Source organism: Eucalyptus grandis, chromosome 3, assembly GCF_016545825.1.
Source record: "Eucalyptus grandis isolate ANBG69807.140 chromosome 3, ASM1654582v1, whole genome shotgun sequence".
In the NCBI taxonomy this organism is placed as follows: domain Eukaryota; kingdom Viridiplantae; phylum Streptophyta; class Magnoliopsida; order Myrtales; family Myrtaceae; genus Eucalyptus; species Eucalyptus grandis.
In genome coordinates this window covers 9,125,100-9,144,896 of record NC_052614.1, presented here as the reverse complement: position 1 = coordinate 9,144,896, position 19,797 = coordinate 9,125,100, and the positions used below count along the sequence as shown (strand labels likewise).

At 39.3% G+C, this 19,797-nt stretch overlaps 2 protein-coding genes across 3 annotated transcripts; one reads left to right on the top strand and one right to left on the bottom strand.

Moving 5' to 3' along the window:
- Positions 1-8,642: 8,642 nt before the first annotated feature.
- LOC104439008 lies at positions 8,643-13,451 on the top strand. The gene is made up of 6 exons (XM_010052143.3): positions 8,643-10,337; positions 11,382-11,815; positions 11,899-12,060; positions 12,469-12,544; positions 12,717-12,872; positions 13,012-13,451. The coding sequence occupies exons 1-6, from the start codon at positions 9,042-9,044 to the stop codon at positions 13,132-13,134; spliced, it is 2,247 nt and encodes a 748-aa protein (XP_010050445.2). The 5' UTR covers positions 8,643-9,041; the 3' UTR covers positions 13,135-13,451.
- Positions 13,452-14,001: 550 nt separating this feature from the next.
- Positions 14,002-16,395, bottom strand: LOC104436420. 2 transcript variants are annotated; one of them, XM_010049178.3, is made up of 9 exons: positions 16,108-16,395; positions 15,805-16,021; positions 15,649-15,701; positions 15,544-15,580; positions 15,394-15,459; positions 15,159-15,263; positions 14,912-15,065; positions 14,738-14,817; positions 14,002-14,643 (listed from the first exon to the last, which is right to left on the bottom strand). In XM_010049178.3, exons 1-9 carry the CDS (start codon positions 16,212-16,214, stop codon positions 14,578-14,580), a joined length of 885 nt encoding a protein of 294 aa, XP_010047480.2. In that variant the 5' UTR covers positions 16,215-16,395; the 3' UTR covers positions 14,002-14,577. The 2 variants fall into 2 exon arrangements, with proteins under 2 accessions (XP_010047480.2, XP_010047481.2); XM_010049179.3 differs by having other exon boundaries at positions 14,738-14,814; positions 16,108-16,393.
- Positions 16,396-19,797: the final 3,402 nt, after the last annotated feature.

The following is a 19,797-nucleotide window of genomic DNA, read 5'->3' as shown; positions in this document are numbered from 1 at the left end:
AAAATGGAGACGGTAGGAAAACGAGGCGAGGGAATTTTCTAGCAAAATTACGCCGGCGACCGGCCAAAATATTTAAGATCGATACATAATTGCTTTGGCGGTGGAGATATTCCGTACTAGTCTCGAGCATAAAATTAAATATTCCATTTGTGTCCGCGACTTTTCTCCTAATGCCCGTCAAATTTAATTAGATTGTTCGGATTGAAGATTACAGCTATGCACGAATTGTATATGCCAAATGAGAATCCCACGTGCCTCGTGGCTGGATGTGTTGCTTTTGTAGATTTGTGAACTTACGGATTTTAGAAAAGATGAAGCGTGGATGTATGGTAAAAAGTTAAGGAATTAACTTTTAATCTATAGAGTAAATTGTGGATTTGATAGGAGAAAGAAAAGTTAAGTCGGTGTATAGCTTAGCAACTACTGACCCAAAAAAAAAAAAAAAAAAAGTATAGCTTGGCAACTAAATCGATAATTAATTTTTGCCGAGGTGGCGGCTACTTCTTGTGAATAATGTACCAAAACTCCTTGTTAGTGATATACGGACGAAAAATCATACGGTTTGTGATATGGAAGGTTTTATATATTCGTTTCCTTAAAAATTACATCAAAAAAAGTTTAGTACTTAATAGTTAAATTGTATTACAAGTTGGTGCTGTTTTATGAAAAATAATAAGAATATTGTATTTGTTTCTGTAAATATGGATTATTTTGGGTATACAGCTGATTTTTCGACACGTTAAATCATTAATTGACCAAATAAAAGACATGGGATAAGTTTAAAGTCAGAGTAACTTTTACTAAATACAATGTTGTATGTCTTTATACATGTGTGATTCGGTTTGCTCCAAAAGAACGAGTTTTCTACCCTAAGTTTAACACAAGGAAGATGAGAGCTTTATCGAAGTGCACGTGTATTTTATGTAAAGGGAAAGTAAAATTTTAGAAAATTAGATCAGAAAATTAAAAAAAAAAATTGGAGAAATAATTTAGATTTACGTGATTGCTTTGGTGGTGGGGAATATTTTTGGAAATTAAATCAAGGAATTGCCATAATAATCTCGAAATAGAATCAACTATTCCATTTATGTGCACAACTTTCTCGTAATGCTTGTTAAATTGAACGTAACTCGATTGAATGTTGCAGCTACACATGAGTTGTAAATGCTAGATGAGTTCGACCAAAAAAAAAAAATAATGCTAGATGAGAATCCTACATGGCATCTTAATAAAATTTCTTCTACTTTGCGGATTTATAAACTTATGGATTTTAGAATATATAAAGCTTGGATGTATCATACAAGGCGAGAAATTAAATTTTAACCTATAGTGTAGATTGCGAATCTAACGGGAGAAAGCAAAGAAAAATCATTATACGACTTAGCAATTAAGTAGATAATTAATTTTTGCCAATGTGGCGGCTACATTTTGTGTAGAACGTACCAAAACCGCTTGTTGGCGATATACAGACGGAAAATCATAAGATTTGTGATATCGGAAGGTTTTATATCTTCATTTCCTTTAAAAGTACGCGAAACAAGCTCGGCATTACCATAATTGAATATAATGTAAAAAGGATATCGTATTTAATAATTAGATTCGATCACAAGTTCGTGTTATCTTGTGAAGAATAATAAGAATGTTGTATTTGTTTCCGTAAATATGGATTATTTTGGGTATATAACCGATTTTTTATGATTTGAATCATTAATTGACCAAATAAAATACATGGGACGAGTTTAAAATTGGCGTAACTTTTCCTCAGCATAATGCGGCACATGTAACCACTGGGATTCGCCACAGTGGCCACCATTCCAATATGGAAGGATGAGGTGAGGGGTTCAAATCCCCACATTCTCAAGGGATGGGGTGGGAACGTGTAAGTTTCAGAAGTGAGTTTCGACTCCCACGTCCTGTAAGAGATAGGACAAAAGTCTGAGAGTAAGTGTAGAGTATGGATAGAATAGGACTGATAAAAAAAAAAAAATACGGCACATGTCTACAAATGTGCAATTCGATTTGCTCCAAAAGAAGGAGCGTTCTCGCCTAAATTCAACGAAGGCGAGGAAGACAATAGCTTTATTGAAATCTAGTATGCACATGTATTTTATGTAAAGAGACGAGTGTCCTGCTAACAACGGGTGATATTTTTTATTTAAAGAAAACAAAACGTTACTTTAAATAAATAAGAGTGCTTTCCTCGATAACTTTTTGAGGCGAGAATGATTCTTTAAATGGAGGCGTTTCTATACATTGAACGTGGACGAAAATCAGCAAACGCCAATGGTACTTAAAAAGAAGAATGCCAAATCATGCCATAATTGATGGGCGAGAAGAGAATATCGTTGTTGATTCGACTTTCGCATCACGTGATTGGCATTCTCCAGTCGAATGCCTATTAAGATTGTTGATTGTTGTCTTGAACTAATTAGATTGATTGCAGTTTCTATTTTTTTTAATACGCAGATTATAAAAATCACGATAATTCAGTTCATTTGGCCGCTAGTTACGAAGTCAAGTGGGACAATTACCCATCAAAAGAAAAAAATCTCGACGAGCTTGCTAGAGGATATGGACGAACGGAGGCCACAAGAAGTTACAAAGATTTAATAATATTCAAAGGCTTGTGGAGAAAGCTGTCGTTGGAACCTTGTTCATGTTGTCTCGTGCAAACACCAATGCAAGTCTAGTCAACACGGACACCGCTCGAACATTGTATCTTTCACATTCACAGTTGTTCATTGCATCGCACTAGGGGACAGCTTTTTTTTTTTTTTTTTTTTTTGATAACTGATGACTCTACCCCGGACCCTACCTTTTGTCGCCTTTTTTCTTTAAAGAACAGGGGAAAAAGAAAGAGAGGATAAGAGTTGCAAAGAAAAGGAAGAAACTTTCACTAGCAAAAGAAGAATTATCGTCATTTTGGTCTCTACCTCCATTCATCCAACATGTTTAGTAATTCTTTCAATTTTCAATTTAGCGGTAATTCATGTTTAATGGCATGAGGTGGTTAGAAAATGAACAACATTGCTGCATGTCGAAAAGGGTTGCCAAAAAGAAAAATCAATCAAGTAAATAATGCGATTGAAATGTCATATTAACATTTTATTTTTCTTTATTTTAGCTCGAATGACCCTAGAACAAGTCAAATGGCAAACATTATTCCTATTGTGGTTCCATAATTAAATGATTTTTTTATCACAACTAAAAGGTGTGTTTTAGCACTTGCTAAAGTCAATTTAGGATATTCTCCATAAGTAAAATTAATTTTTTTCAGAAAAATAAGCTAAATGTAAATGCTGACGAGTTATGAATGATCCATTAAAGAAATGCATAATAAAATCTCGAGCAGGAATTAAGCAAATTCAATTATTATTTTGTGAAACTTATAAAAAGAAATTGTTATGCCGTGAAGATTTGAGGGGAAAAAGAAATGGCAAAAGCGGAAATAACCGGAAAAACGCGCCGTTTGGGTGATGGTCCCCCTTTTTGAATCGTTGCCGCCAACATTGACTGTGCCAAAAACCCGAGATTACCCTTCGCCGTTGCTTGATTCGACGGCTGTCATGGAGGGCATTTTAATCCGTCCATTTTATTTTTCCTATCCCTCAACGCTCTTTTGACTATTCTAGAAGGCGCGGACATACGGTGAGTTGGCTTTTTAGAAATTTCGAAGAAAATGTCTCTGAGCGCGTGTTGAAATGTAAGCACGAAATAAAAAGGAATTTCGTACGTTTACTGTTCATTTTCGAGAGATGAAAAATTCCTTATCGAGCAAGTCTTGTTAATTTAATTTTTGCAAATAATGTTTTATTTATTCATTTTTTTAAAATTTGAAAAAGAAAATATCTTAAGCGCGACGTCGGGAGTGGTTCCTCCGCTAATGTCGTTTCAGGGTTTATTCGTTGGCCGTCAACTGTACGGAATTTCCTAAGTATCAAAGAAAGAAAAAGAAAAGAAAAAGGGGACAGACCGTGTGGACATTAGGTCGTGACAAGACAAGAGGGCAGCTAGATGCCTTTGTGGGTGCAATAAATGAGGATTTGGGTTCCCACTGTAGTCCTATCATACTTGATTGAAATGAGAGGTTCCACCATGGCACCCCCTTCCCCAGTGCCCAAAAAAGATACAGAGACTTATCAATTACGTGACCTTATGATTGATGGAAAAGGACACAAAGGGTCAGTAAATTTTAATTTAATATATAATGTGAACCCTTAATTATAGTTTCATTTCCGAAATTTTAATTTATTTAATATCATCTATAAAGTTTTCTATATATGTTCAAATGTTTTCTATTGTCCTTGAACTTGAATTAAAGAAAATATGGCATTTGATATTTTTATATAATCTAAAGATTAGTTTGAATATGTACTAAAAATTTAGAGATCATATTAAATGAATTAAAAATTTAGGGATGAGTTTAATATTAAGCTAAAGTTTATGGATTATATTGAATAAATTAAAATTTTATGGATTATATTATATATTGAGCTAAGATTCAATGATTATTTATGTCATTGTCCTTTTCATTTAGGGTGATCCCACAAAAAGAGCAAGAATAAATGCCTTTATGGACAATTTAGCTATATAGCACAAAGACATGGTCTGTGTCCACCGACAAGTCTTAAAGAAGTGAGAACAAATTGAACAAGGACCGCATCTGTGATCTCAAGACTGTCAGACTTTGTTATTAAATGAGACGATCTTGCTCGAATCCGTAGTTGCAGAGCATGGTAGGCCACATGGTCAATCTTTCAGTGGACCCAGCATATTTAGGCAATTGAAAACTTGTAATCGAATGTAGGCCATTTATTAATTTGGGTATTCGTTATAATTTTATTCCTAGATATCCACATACGTCTAAGCAATGACACGAATGGCAAACATAGATCCAACGTACATGAACATATTGTGAAGTGAACCACCCTGGAAAAAAGCCTTTAAGATGGAAGTTCTCTGGAAACGGAGCATAATGGATAAACCAAGGAAAAATAAAAGTGAATTACAAATTTGGTTGGGAAAAATACACGAAAAGCACCAAATCTTTTGGCTTGCGTTTGGTTCAGTGTCGCCTCCTTTCGAACGCTCATTTAAATTTCATAACTTTCAAAACTCAATCCTGAAAGTCATATTTTCCGTAATCCAAGTTGCTTTTCCCAAGTTGGCAAAACATCCAAAGTTTTTATTTTTCACAACTTTTTAGATATTTTATGGTAAATTGAATCCTTATTACTCTACAAAAAATGGTCGAAAACAAAAATCTCAGTTCATTGCCCTAAATTCTCCCAATTCTAAAACATACACCGAAAATTTCCCTAAATTGACCAAATCTTTTTCTTTTTCTTTCGGGCATGCAATGCGTGTGGTCTTCTAAAAGTAAAAAGAAAAGCGACGCACATGTTGGATTCTCAGACCATCTAAACTCTCCAGGCCCAGCCTCTTATAATTTATGCCGAGTTAGGCACAATTTTGGGCAATTCCATCCTCAATTAGACGTGTAGTCCGTGCAATTTATTATATCCATATCCTTTTATAGCAAGCCAGTGATACGGGATTGATTTTTCCAATTCAAGGTGTTTTTGTTGGAGTGAAAGAATTTTAAATTAGTATTCCATATTTTCATACTTTTGATTTGCTAAAAATGTTTGGTTAATGAAAAATCATTTTGTGGTTTAAAAAAATATGCATACTTAAAGTTAGCAAAATGAATTTCCAAATTTCAAAAAAAAGAGGGAACCTTATTTTGGAAAAAATAATTCGGTGAAGAGTGTTTTTCTTTATTATGAAATTTTCTCCAAAATGAACACAATCTTAATGTGAGGTAATTACTATGTATAGTTGCTAATTACCTTTTTTTATAATTGCTACTCCATGCTTGGAGGTTTTATCTTCCCTGATTGACCACGTTAGTGCCACGTATGATAAATAAAATAATAATAAAATCCACGTGAGCATTTTCTATTAATCAAATTAGACAAAATTAATGGAAAAACTTAATTGCACAAATTCGATGAGTTTTAAAACTTAATTATACTATTTGAAAGTATCATGACTCAATTGTACTTTCGTGACATATTTTGGAACTTCTAATACATTCATCCCTATTTTTGTGTGATTGGAGAAAATAACATTTTAATGTTCAACCAAGGCTTATGGCAGATGCGGAAACTATAACGAAATTAAAATTGAGAATAATAAAAGAACATAAGATTTTACGTGGAAACTCTTGCGGGAAAAACCGCAGGAAAAAGGATAAATAAAATCCACTATAGAATTCAAAGATTACAGAAGGTGGCTCTGAAAAGTTTATACTATTTTTGTCTCAACTTCTTATACATAGACAATAATCAAATCCAAAGCAGGAAACCTCTTTTTAGGAAACCTTCTCAAATTAAGAAAACCATTCAATTAGGAAACCTCTTTTTAGGAAACCTTCTCAAATTAGGAAAACCATTCAATTAGGAAACCTATTTAAGATATGAAACCTACTTGAATTTCCTTTTCAGGCTCAAAATTGAGACATATCTAATAGCTTATTTCTCCCGGTTGATAGAGAATTGAGCAATTTATCTTTTTCGATAACCTACAGTAACTAGGGATGACCATTGATTTGGATTGAACCGAGAACCAAAGTGAATTAATTGTTCTAGTTGGTTCCTGTGGGAATCAATTCGGTTCTCGTATTCAAAATTTTGGAATCAGGAATAATTATAGGCGCAAGATTGGATCAACAGGATCGGCCTAGAGTATTTTATTTCATTCGGCAAACCTTAATGACACATTTTCCTTATAGAAATAGTTATTTTATTCTCCTACACAATCATCTTTAGAATTTCCTTGAGAAACAATTGTTTCTTTGCAGGGAACAAATGACGCAACAAAATAGAAAAAAGGAAAACACCATTGATTCCCGATTCCATAAGCTGGAAACCAACCTTGCCTTGTTCAGTTTCATAATAGTTTCGGAATGGAAATTGACCCATTCTAAAACCGATCATCTCCTATAAGAATTGATACGATTGAGTAAGTACTTGCCTAAAATATGAATGCTAAAAACAGTATAGCAAATAGCATCATTATATTGGATCAAACCATCCTTAACTTATCTCGGGCATCCGGTTCCTCGAATGAGATACACGGAACACTTTAGGCACAACAATTGATTTTGACTTGCCATTACATTATTAGAAGAGTAGCATTAACTCTCGGTCAATTTGTGTATAAGAGGCTAATTTTGCCTTCAAAGCTTTATAAAGATACCATTTTATCTTTTATAACTCCTAACATAGATGCCTGGACACTAGTCTCACAAACCCATCATATCGTCCTTTATGTATTACTCTCTCTTAACCCCAATGCCGCTAGATCTGATCCATGACAACATATCATCGCCTCGAACTTTGATTTAATTGTCGTCGCTAATTTTTCTACTTACATGACCGTTAAGCGTCGCCTAAAAATTGACCCACTCATTCTTCCTAACTAGAGATTGTCCCTATTAAATTTTATTTACTCGACCAACAAATGATCTTCCTCTCTATTTTTTCTAACTTCATCGATCACACCACATAGATTATTTCCATCGTCCTCCGTCATGTAACACTCAACGATTTTGCAAATGGAAAAAACTAGTGGCAACAAAAACCAAACTTCAAATGGGGTAGCATACAACTTTTCAAAATCCGGGGCTATTGTATGCGGTGCCGAAATTCGAGATTTTAATCCCTATATCTTCAAAGTTCCAAGAGCTATCGCCGCAGCGGCATCAAAGTCAAAACTAAAGGGACCTTGAACAGTTTTATTCCTTTCACATTGGGGATGCCACGCCGAAAACTTTTCAAATCGGTTTTCATAAATTCCAAAGCAAGCGAATTCTTCAATCGCTCATTGGGCAGCATTCGATGACCACAATGTGGCACCGTACCAGAGTTGGTACAGCCATTTGTTTTTCTAAGACAAAAAAACAAAACAAAAATTGACCTTTTTTTTTTTTTTTTTTTTGGTCAAAAATTATTGACCTTAGCATCGAAGAAACATGTCATATTTGATAACCCCACAAATTTAATTTAGTCTTTTCCATAAAGTTACCATCCACACGTAGCTTTGAAAAGCAGCTTATAAAGTAAACACTTATCTATGACCAAAAAAAAGTAAACACTTATCTATGACCATAAAAAAGTAAACACTTATGGCCAAAAACAAAAGTCGCAGAATTTTTTTTTAAAAAGAAAAAAAAGGAGAAGGAGAGACATGCTTTTATATCGCGTGAATTTTTCAATTATCCTTTTTCCCCCATAAAAAAAACATCAATATAAATTCGATTTTTGCTAACATTTTTTTGGTGGAAATTTTTTTTGCTAACACGGTAAGCACCTTTTTTTCCCTTCTTTTGGGGGGACTGAAATTAGGAAAATACTAATTTCTGGAGTTTTTGATATTTTTACGGGCCCCGATTAGGTGAATTGGCGGGAAAACCCGCGGTCGCTTACAAACGAAGCTTTCGATCCAACCCCCCTAAAAAAAAAAAATATCGGCGCACGAAAAAAAAAAAAAGACAGGAGAAAAAAATAAAAAAAAAAAAATTATAAAGCAACCTAAAAAAATTCGCGTCGTTTCGCCATCTCCTCCTCTTTCGCACTCCGTCGTCCTCCGTCGCGTTTCACTTTCGCTCTCTCGCCCGCTCTTCTCCTCAAACCTCTCCCGCACCGCGCCGGCCCGGACCCGGACTCCGGACCCGACCCGAGAGACCCGCCCGCCCGCCCGCGCGCTCTCTCCCTCCGCCGCGCCAATGGTCGTCCTCCGGTCCCGCGCCGTAGCTCCGGCGGTCGCGTCCCCGCCCCGCCCAAGAAGCGCGAGGGCGATGAGGCCGGAATCGAACCGATCACCCCCGCCCGCGCCCGCGAGCGCCCCGCCGCCGCCGCCCAGCAATCCCCCAGTCCTCCGCCCCGGGTCCCGGCCCGAGCCCGGACGACGCCGGCCCCGCCGGCCCTCGCCGCCGGAGCCTCCGCCTGGCGTCGGCCGGGGAGCCCGCCGGCGGGATGGCTCCGTCGGGGGCTCGCAAGAGGAAAGGGCGCCCGATTGGGGGCGAGGAGATTAGGGTTTTGGATTTGGACGGCGGGGACGGGCGCGGGGACGCGCCGCGCGCCAAACCGCGCCGAGAAGGTAATGTGGACGGCGACGAGGTAAAAGATTTGAATGTGGAATTGGATTTAATGGAGTTTCCCGAGGGCGATGGAGGTGGAGGGTTTTTGAGTCTGCGGTCGGGGAAGAGTTCTGACGAGAGGGGATTGGAAGTGAGGGATGCGCTAGTCGGGGCCGGTGGCGATGCGGTGGTGAATATAAGCGACGGGGAGGCAGATGATGAAAGAGAACGAGCCGGGGGAGGTAGAAATGGTGCTGAGGTGAAGCTTTTTGGTGTAGACCTGAGGGGGATTGTAAATGGTTCTGTTAAGGATAAAGAGAGAAATAGTGCTGAGGATAAAGGAAAGGGTATAATGATCGACAGTGTTGGTACGAGTCTAGTGTTGAAAAGTGATTGTGATGGAAGTGGTGAAGTGAGGAGGAGAGGAAAATATAGTGCTGCAGAAAAAGGGAAAGCTAAGTTGGTAGAGGATGATAACTTCTTACTGTCCAACGGCAGTGATGTAGGCTTGAATCAAGAAAATGTTGTCTTGGATGGTAGCACACGCAAAACAGCTGAAGTGAGGATTCAGATTGAGGCACCATCAAGGAGGACCAGGGTGAAGCTAAATGAATCCTCTGGACTTGATATGAGGGAAAAGTTTAAGGAGATAGCGAGGATAAACGCGTCGCGGTTTGCTCATTTCAACCCTGAAGAGGTAGAACAGGAGAGCAATTCAGCACCAGAGGTTGCAGGAAATGCAGAAGTGGCATCTGCAGAAGCAAATGAGGACCCTGAAGATTGGCCGGGCCCATTCTCTACTGCCATGAAGATTATTAGGGATCGCTCATCTAAGCTGAGTGCACAACAGACCCGCTTCCCTTTGGAGAAATCCAAGTCTCCTGTCATAGAATGGGTTCCAAGAAGAGATCAAGGTCGTGACCTCATTGAGCCAGTGCCGCCTTCGCTGCAAGAACTGTCCATGAAAGTCCTTGCTGACAATGTCGATGCAATTACTTCACTTGAAGGTGTCCCGGATGCACTGAGGCACAGGCTGTGTCAGTTGTTATGTGATTCCAGGAGAATTAGTGCTCACTTTTTTGACCTACTTATCCAAGGATGTCCGACAGAGTTATGCATAAGGGATTGTTCGTGGCTGACCGAGGAACAATTTGATAAATCTTTCAGGGAATGTGATACTAGTGGCCTGACGGTATGCTTTCTTATCATTATGCTTGTTAGTTTGTTGGTCGATGTGACCCTATGAATTGTTATGTGTTTTCCAAACTCATTTATCAATTTACTGGTTTTCCCATAATTACTGCTTTATTGTATTTGATATTAGTAATCTGAATAGCTTCATCCTCATTGTGCGCTGGTGCTGTCTACTGTTTTCCCTGTCTTAACTTTAGCTCAAGAATAATGATTTGGTGGTACTCATCTGTGCTAGAGCAGAGGAGTTTTCCGTGTGTCTCGCCTAATAAGATTTTTGAAGTAATTTGATTGCATAGGAAGCTTAATTTTTCAAGATTGTTAGTCTTTGAAATTCGATAGTGGCGCAACTAAATGCCAATCATATTCTGCTTGTGTTTTACCTGGATCCATCTTTGCTGAATGGTTGGCTAGAATATGTAATTTGAGGATTTTGGGGGTATTTTGAATGAATTAGTCGCTAAAAGTAAGGATTTTCTTTTCTTTTGTTTGTTGTCTTGTGATCTTTTGCCCATAGAAGTATGTGGACTTGCTTTTTGGGGAGTTTTGTTTGTAATGATGATGCTATTGCAGACAAAAATGAGTATTAAGGTGTTTAGTTTTTTAAAAATTTGGATATATTCCTATATGAGATGTGGTTCCTCGCTATACCATACCACACCACACCGGACTCCTGTTACTGGCATATTTCATTCGTTGGTCTGTGTACATTTTAGAAGTTCTTTTAGTAAGTGAATTATTTTAACATACTTTCCTCCAAGTCATCTGGAAAATTTAGTAGATTGCATATTGGTTTTCCCTAGGAAGGAATTCAGTATCATTTTATTGTTCCTTTTCTCTGTCACTTCTTTTTCTGTTGAGAAGACATCTAAATCCTTGCCAGCAATAATTGATATGTTTCCCTATTGCCTTTTTTTTTGTGTGTGTGGGGGGGGTTTGGTGGGATGATAAATGATACTGACTTTTGGAGTCAGAGCTTCTGTATTCCTCTGATAGAGCATTGCTTGAATGTGCTTACTCCATTTGACTCTCATTTTTGGCTCAGGTTTTACAACTTAACCAGTGTGGGCGCTGTCTGGGAGACTACATTGTATCTTCTTCATTAGCAAAGTCAGCAAATAGCTTGACTGTCTTATCTACTGTATCCATCACCGGTGCATGCCGTCTTACTGATGTTGGATTAAGGACTCTTGTTTCTGCTGCACCTTCAATTAGGTCCATAAATCTCAATCAGTGCTCCCTTCTGACTTCTGCCAGTGTTGAAACATTAGCCAACAGACTGGGATCAGTTTTGAAGGAATTGTATATAGATGACTGCCAAAGCATTGATGCCATGCTCACTCTACCGGCTTTGAAGAAGTTTGAACATTTGGAAGTTTTGTCTGTAGCTGGCATTCCATCTGTCTGTGATGATTTTATCAGAAAGTTCATCTTTGTACGAGGACATCATATGAAAGAACTTGTTTTGGGTGATTGCCCGTAAGTGTTTGTACTTTTGGTGGCTGTTTCTCCTTTTCTGTGGCATTTTATCCCAGATATGTTAATACTCACCAATTGTGTAGGAATTTGACTGACGCCTCTTTCAAGGTCATTGCTGAAGCATGTCCCGGGTTACTTTCTCTCGACATTGTGAACCTGATCAAATTATCGGATGCTGCAATTGGACATCTTGCAAATGGTTGTCGAGGAATTCGTAAACTTATACTCCGGCGTAACACTTTCAGGTATCAGGACTAACCTTGTGCAGAGGGAAAGTTCTCTGTATGCAAGCCTGTGTGCTCAATTTTTTTTATATGAGTTTTAGGCATTTTTGTGGTGGGTAATGCATTTAATGACAAGTTACACGATGATATTGGAGATTGATGTTCTTCTAATTTGATGGATTTGCTATATACAGGAGTTCTTGGGTTTTCCTTATATTTCAAGTAGACACTGAGATCTTAACAGACAAAATAGTCTATTTTTATAGTAGATTTAACAATGATCATTAATGCTGCTGTCAAGCTCTTCAGGCATAAGAGGCCTGTTAGCTTATGTTCTATTCGAGATTTTTTTTTTTGGATCTCTGGATTATGGAGGTACTAATCGACATATTGCTTTTTTATTTTATTTATAATTCTGATGTATGGAAGCGATGAAGCTATTGCTGCTTTTCTGGAAACTTCTGGAGAACAGTTGGAAGAACTTTCGCTCAATAATGTTAAGAAGGTAGCTTGTTCTCTTTTGCTTTACAAGCATCTCAATAAATATTGCACACTCATGAGTCGAGGCCATGTTAATATGCAATACCATTTGTTTTTGACCTTGGTTCAAGGTTTTGCTTAACTTATTTAATGCTTCAGTGTCTCAGTTTTATATTGGATGTCTACACTTTTGTCAGGTTGGACACAACACAGCTATATCACTTGCCAGGCGAGCTAAGGGTTTGCAGATTTTGGATCTGTCCTGGTGCCGAAATTTGACAGACGAGGCCATGGGCTTGATAGTGGATAGCTGCTCATCGTTGAAGGAACTTAAAGTTTTTGGATGCAGTCAGGTGAGAATTTCTGTTGACCTTGAGTGAAAAATTGGAAATTCCAGATCTCTGCCCTGTACATATTTTTTAGGTGTGAAAAAAGCAAATCCTAGAGTCAGATTTCTAGGTTTTAACTTATGGTATCACGGTTTCCTTGCAGATCACTAATACATTTCTAGATGGCCATGCAAATCCTAATGTACATATCATTGGATCGAGACTGTCCCCAATTTTAGAGCACATCAATGTTCCTGAGACTGCAGGTCTATTGCGATATTCCTGAGTGGCTTCTTTCAGTAATTTTTTTCGTAGATTCGCCAAAACCTAGAACTAGGTTTTTGAACGAGGATACAAGCTCTTTTTGTTTCATTTGTATTTGCTGACATGACCCCTCAGCAGTCTTCCTCTAACCGAAATGCTAATCAATGGCATTACTTTTTGGAAGCAGTAGAACTTTTGGAATCTATGCTTCTTGACCTTTGAAGTAGAAGCCTTGGTTAAATACTGTGCAAGCACTCGAGTGCTTACTGTATGAAGGTGAAGATTCTCATGATATAATAGTACCCCAATTGGGCATTCTCCCTTTTACCACGTCTTAAATTTCTACGTACAATGAGAAGAAACCCTGTTTTGCAATGGTGATTTTATGAGTGCGAGCATGCTTAATTCAGGATTTGCTTCCTAGATTTTGGAATCCGGCATTGCAAGAAGTGCGATTTCCTGGAGGCATATGAAATGTATAGACAGGAAGATTATGCTTAGGTGTTGACCTCAAATAATACCATGCTATCCTGTCAGAAGTCTTGACATCATGTCTGTGTGTGAAACCGTGAATGCAACAGGCTCATGATATGGAGGATTTTATTCGAACTTGTATAAGGGGCTGTGGTAGTTAACGAATTTACTTCGGAACTTAGGGCACGTCGCTTACAGATGTTGGACATGGTCTACCTCAGTCCTCATGAATCTGCTAAACGATGCGGCATAATCTTTGCACTATAGCCCGGTGTCAGGTGATGTTATTTTTACTCCTGTTCACAAGTGCTGCCATCCCCTGGAACCAGAGAGTAGCCGATGAGCATTCAGATGATCCTAAACTTATCTGGGAAATGGTGACATGCACAAGGAGCAAACGTTGCGAGGAATGTGCTTCATCACGATGTCTTCTTGAATTCAATGAAGTGGCCTTTCCCATACAAAAATAACTCACTCCGGTGACAAGTACTGTTGCACCTGTTTGAAATTTGTCATGTTGAATTGAATCAAACAAATATTTGTTGGAATTCCCTAAGTCTTTGATAGAACAGGACACCTAAGCACAGTGCGGTGTGCTTCAGAGCAAGTTCTCTGCTCAAATTCAATGAGTTCAAATCTTATTAAGACTGAATGGACTCAAATGACCTCAGATGAGCTCGACTTTGCTTCTAGCCAAGTGTCCTTTTCCCTTTAATTCAGCATTTTCAACCGAAATTAGGTTGTGCCCATACCATGGGCGATGCTCCTGATTCTTGAGGACGAACTGGCTTGTTGCCGCAAATGAATTTGATTAGGCGCCGGCTCCTGTCTTTCTATTCTCTTTTTCTGGGGTAGATTTATGACTAATAACTAGCATATGAGTGAGACAAATCTAAGCAAGGCAATAATTTTCGCTTCATGGCACTTGGCCACAACCTCTCTTTCCGGGTTCGGGACAGAAAAGAACCAAGTATTTCTGCCGGAGCACTGTTCAAATTTCCAGACAGAGCAAGTAAGTCCGCTCTTTAACCAATTGTGCAGATGCCTGCTCAACCATCTGGTGGTAAATGCACAAAGTCAGATTGGTTCTTTCGTGTACGAATTCAAATCACATGCCAGCAAAACCTTCTAAGAAGCAATCGCAGTAGTACCTTGAATTCCATCTTTTTATACAGTTCTTGCGCAGGCCCGTTATCTCTATGCACGTGCACGTAAACTTGCCCCACTCCTGCTGCCACAAAAGAAGTATCTTATGGATGGTGGAAGACCGACCTACTGATCCCGGTAATGTTCGAGAAGTTAAAGAATGTTACAGCTTATTCTACCAGTTCTTTTTGCTGATTCGAGCGCATAACTGATCATGCTGCTTGCAATGCCCCGGCGACGAGCTGATTTGGCCACGCACAGGTTTCCAATGTAGCCGTATCTGGCCGGTCCCGCTTCATTGATGCGACAGAACAGAGGAGCCCTCACCCTTTCCTGCGAGAGCTTGTGGGTTTTCATATTCTGTTTGATTGGAATCTAGAGATCATAGAAGCTGAAATGTTTGATTACTTAAGGAGTAATGTGTACCCCAGGAAAAGTCTCTCCATGTAGCAAGTACTGGATGCTCAAGTCGAGCGTTCCAACTATGCTTTTCAGGATCGTCTGCTTGACATTACTGGGTTCCTTCTTGACCTGTTAAATGTCACGTATCATATCAGGAAGTTGCATTTGCAGATGCACAGTCTGGCTCTAGCGAAGAAATTAGCTAAGTCTATGTCTTGTCAAAAGAAGAATAGAATTGGATCTGTGAGGCGTGCCATACCGCGACAATGCACATGCATTTCTGCCCATTTTGTGCTCTACATCGCCTCTTTATGGCATTGAATTCCTATATAATGCAAACAATTCTGATGTTGACCTCTCTGTTTTAGAATCAAAGAAGGAGCTTCAAGAACACGGCATTTAGATTTACCTGCTCGGCGAATTTCCTTTTGTAATTATCGGCATATCTGCGAGAACAAGCACAATTAGATGAAAGTCAATGTCAATTTCCATAGCGTTGGTATGCAGTACACACCGGTCGTTCGCTCGGTCTTCCCAATGACTCTCTGCCCGTAGCCATGCTGCTGTCTAGTGCAGAGATGTTGGCAGGACCGGTAAGCAACTCATAGACAACATAACCTTGAGAATAGAGAGTAACTGCATCTGCAATTAGGGGATTAGAAAAAAGTACCCAGTATTCTTCATCGAGCAAGGCCTCTCGCCCCACAAATTGTCCGAACTCTTGTACGTTCTCTTGAGACAACTCCCGATCCAATTGCTGCATCCTATCGAACTGGAGGTTCGACGGAGACTTTGTCGTATCAATTTGAGGGGCTGGTAATGCTGCCATGTTCTGCACTGAGAGTTCTTCCACTTTTCCCATATGGGAAGACTGAGAATCCATTTTCCTGATCATTTTTGGAAAAAAGAGGACATGAAATTGTTAGAATTCATAGGATTAGCTAAGTACATGAACTGAGAAGAATTTACTCACATAGCCCTTGAAACAGCTAGACTCTGGACATGTCTGGGTGTTTGATGTCTCAAACCAGATTCAGGGGCTCTGAAGAATCTTGCTCTGTGAACGGACATGGTTGACATGAGAACTTCTAAACTGGCTGGATGGTGGTGCTATTGCTGTTGGCAACGAAAGACAAGTCTTCTATCTCCAGATTGGAGAAGCAAGTGTCAAAAGATTTGGAGACACACACTGGTTTGTGCTGGACATTGGAAGCAAAGGGGGAAATTTTAAGTTCTCGAGAGATGTGGTGGTGGATATAAATTGTGGCTGCAATAAAACTTTTGCCTACCTGTCATTTGGTGGGCGCAAGAAAATTAAAAAAAAATAAATACAACGGGCATGAGAAAGACAATATGATTGATTGAACTAGGTAAGGCACCGATCAGGACAAAATGATGGTTTGGAAAAATAAAGAAAAGGGTGATGGTCTGGATCTGTCATGAGCTTTGGTCGGGTGGTCAATTCCAGAGCAGCAGATGCGTGAGCCACAGGAATTCCTTGCCATATCAGTATCAGCTCTGGAGATGCTTCCGAAGGACCCACAGTTTTTTCTGGTAATCGTATCGTTCCTTATTTGCCCCCCAAACCCAACTGCAAAGTGCAAAGGGCAAGTCCTCTCCACATGTTTTTGATGACCATAATTAATTTTATCCATTGTAGCCATGTGTGAGAGAGAGAGAGAGAGACCATAGTTTTGATGAAAACCGGAAGGTGGCGTTGCATTTGGAATAGAGAAAACACCAGAAACATGTGTTGGTTTTCATCTCGTGATCAAAGGCGTAGCAAGCAAGCAGCGTCGTCGGCGGCTGAACAGCAGCGGCGCCGAGCCAAGGAAACCGAGGTAGGACAACAGCAGGCGTTGCGTGCGCCGCCTGCATCCTGGAATATATTAAGCATGAAGATCTCTTTTGCTTGTGCCTGTAGCCACGTGGAAATATATTTGCTCAATCATATGCCCCTACGTGCAATATTTCCAATATTTCTCATACGAAATCTTCCATTCTGTCAAGAAAAATATCCTTCTCTCTATATATGTATGCCAATGTCGATTGATTCGGCCTTAGCACACTCTCCTTTTACTCTTCTAATCTTTCATTTTCCATATATTGCATGAATATATGAAAGATTCACCATCATAACATTATTCTTTTTGTTTCTTTATTTTCCTTCTATGTTCTTGAACAAATATTAAAAGAATAATATGGATCTTTTCTCCAAATATACTAATTTTCCAACTCGTGATTCTTCATAAGTCAATTTTCAGCCATTAATGAATAATGGGCTTAGGCCAATTTCCTCTTACCGTGGGCTTGATCCAACTAGTTAAATTAAAATTCAAAACCATCAATTCAACTTCATTTATCGCCAACCCAATGTAAATGCACTAATAAAAAATAAATGCTCTTAAAACTATATGTCTATATGTTATCCAATTTAATTCTAATATTTTTGTTTAGCAGTTAAAAATTAACTCTTAATTTTTATACAATAAATAAATGATCGGATTGTCGAAATTTAGATGCCAATAGTCACGTACCTCAAACACACATAAATAACCTAATGACCCTCCCTTACGTAAAGGATCCAAAAGTTCTAGACTCGTACCTCCCACTCATCAGGATTCTGAACCTCGCTTCGAGAAGAGAGAGATTGATTGAGAGGTCCAGACTTGGCGGGGACGACGGCGAGCTATGAGAGCAACCGTGAGTCTAGAGATGGCAATGACGGTGTGAGACGGTGGTAGCAAAGGTGGTTGGCGGAGGCGCATGAGTGTAGCATCGGTATTTTGAGTGTTTTGGGATTGTTTGTGTGAGTGAGGGAAACACAAGGATAGTTTTAGAAAGAGAAATGACATTTTCGCGACTGAATTTGTAGTTTTGAAAATGGACTCCCGCTTGGGAAGAGACCCTTCATTTCCCTGTACCACGCCCCGTGTTTCAAGGGGGAAAGCGTCGTGGGGATCCAAGCGAGGTTACCCTAGAAATATAGGGGTTTCCCTTGTGGCTGGGCCCCTGTGGGGATTCCATTTTTATTGAGGGGAACCTCTCCCTCTATCCTGTCTTTCCAGAATGTTAAAACCTTTTAAGGTCTTGCTTAGGACTATAATATTGTATTCTTCTAGTTGGATATAAATATTGTGACAATAATAATAAAGAAAAAGGAAGGATATAAATGTAAATAGCGAGGGGGCAAATGGGTGGGTAGGACATTTAATAGTAAGCCTTAAGGAGGGGGCTTGAGATATAAACTTCTCGGTCCATACCTTAGTTTAATAAATGGGCTTGTCATTGTAACGCTCAGGCCTATATTCCCAGTAGCCCAGTACCACATTTTCTCTTCACATTTTTTAATTAAAAAAATGCTATCTTTGAGGAATAAATTGGTTGATAGATTGATAGCTCGAAGTGAAGGATGTTGAAGCTTGTTTGCCGTGACTTTCGATGTTGGCTATTACTCGCTTGTTCTTATTAAGAGAAAAAGGGTGGCTTGGGATGGAAGATCTATATTCTTGGGCTTAGAGCTTAGAATATTTTTGGGGGCAATATGGGTATTCTTATTTAGTGTGGGTAGTCGGTAGATAAAGAGATAGGTAGTCACCGTTAGATCAAATAGAGATTTACGGTTGTGATAGAGGGGTTTAAGTATAAACATGGGTTCTCTCCCCTCATTTATATCACCTGGAAATTTAAAAACAAGATATAATAGGTCACACATTCCCTCGTGAAAAAATCCCTCACCTCTGACTAATGCATTGGGTACCCCTCGAGAAGGTCATCAAAAATTTCTTGTTGGGTGGCATGGCCTCGGCCATCTCTTTGCTGACGAATAGACGACTTGCACGCAAAAGCTGGGTACCTAGGCATGATTGCTAGGAACCTGAGCACAAGCACTGGAATTTGGGGAATAGGCACTGAGGTCTCGAGCCTAGCCTTAAGCGATATGAGCTTGAGCTTCGGTGACTTGGGCATGAGAGCCGGATACTTGTGTTTGGCTACCAGGGACCAGGGCATGGACATTGGGGTCTTGGCATTGGTGTCAAGGGACTTGGGCTTGGCCATTGAAGAATCGAGCCTAGCCTTGATGTACTCAGGCTCGGCTAACAATTACTTGGGCATATGAGTCTGGTATTTAGGCACGGTTGTCGAGGACCCAAGTGTAGCCTTAATAGAATGAGCTTAGGCACTAGTGATTTAGGCATGGCTACATGGTTGTTGGGGACTTAGGTACAAGCATTGGGGTTTTGGACTTGAGCCCGGCCTTCATGGAACTAAGCTTTGGGCGTTGGTGACTTAGGCACAAGAGTTGAATCTTTAGGCATGACCATTGGGGACCTAGGTATTGGTTCTTGGGCTTGGTCTCAAGGGACCTCATCCTAGCCTTTGTGGGCCTAATCTTGGTTGATGAGAACCGGTCCCTGCCTTGATGGACTTGAGCCCCAAAATCGAGAACTTGAATCTAGGCACACACATTAGGGTTCTCATGCCTAAGTGTCGAGGTCTTTGGTTCAAATGCCGATATTTAGTTGTATTTTGGAAAATGATTTTCGATTTTCAAAAGAGGAGTAATTATCTTGAATTTAGCATAGGTTTTCCTTGTTGACTATAAAAAAAATTTCTGTTAATTTATTTTCGTAACCGAATCATATGGCAAAAATTGAATATA

Bases quoted from the DNA above. Each gene is read 5' to 3' on its own strand.
- LOC104439008 (XM_010052143.3), top strand. From the start codon at position 9,042: ATGGCTCCGTCGGGGGCTCGCAAGAGGAAAGGGCGCCCGATTGGGGGC. The intron at 12,061-12,468 runs GTATCAGGACTA...GATGTATGGAAG, and splicing joins CTCCGGCGTAACACTTTCAG to CGATGAAGCTATTGCTGCTT. The intron at 12,873-13,011 runs GTGAGAATTTCT...GTTTCCTTGCAG, and splicing joins AAGTTTTTGGATGCAGTCAG to ATCACTAATACATTTCTAGA.
- LOC104436420 (XM_010049178.3), bottom strand. From the start codon at position 16,214: ATGTCAACCATGTCCGTTCACAGAGCAAGATTCTTCAGAGCCCCTGAA. The intron at 16,022-16,107 runs GTGAGTAAATTC...AAAAATGATCAG, and splicing joins CTAGCTGTTTCAAGGGCTAT to GAAAATGGATTCTCAGTCTT. The intron at 15,264-15,393 runs GTATGGCACGCC...GACATTTAACAG, and splicing joins AATGCATGTGCATTGTCGCG to GTCAAGAAGGAACCCAGTAA.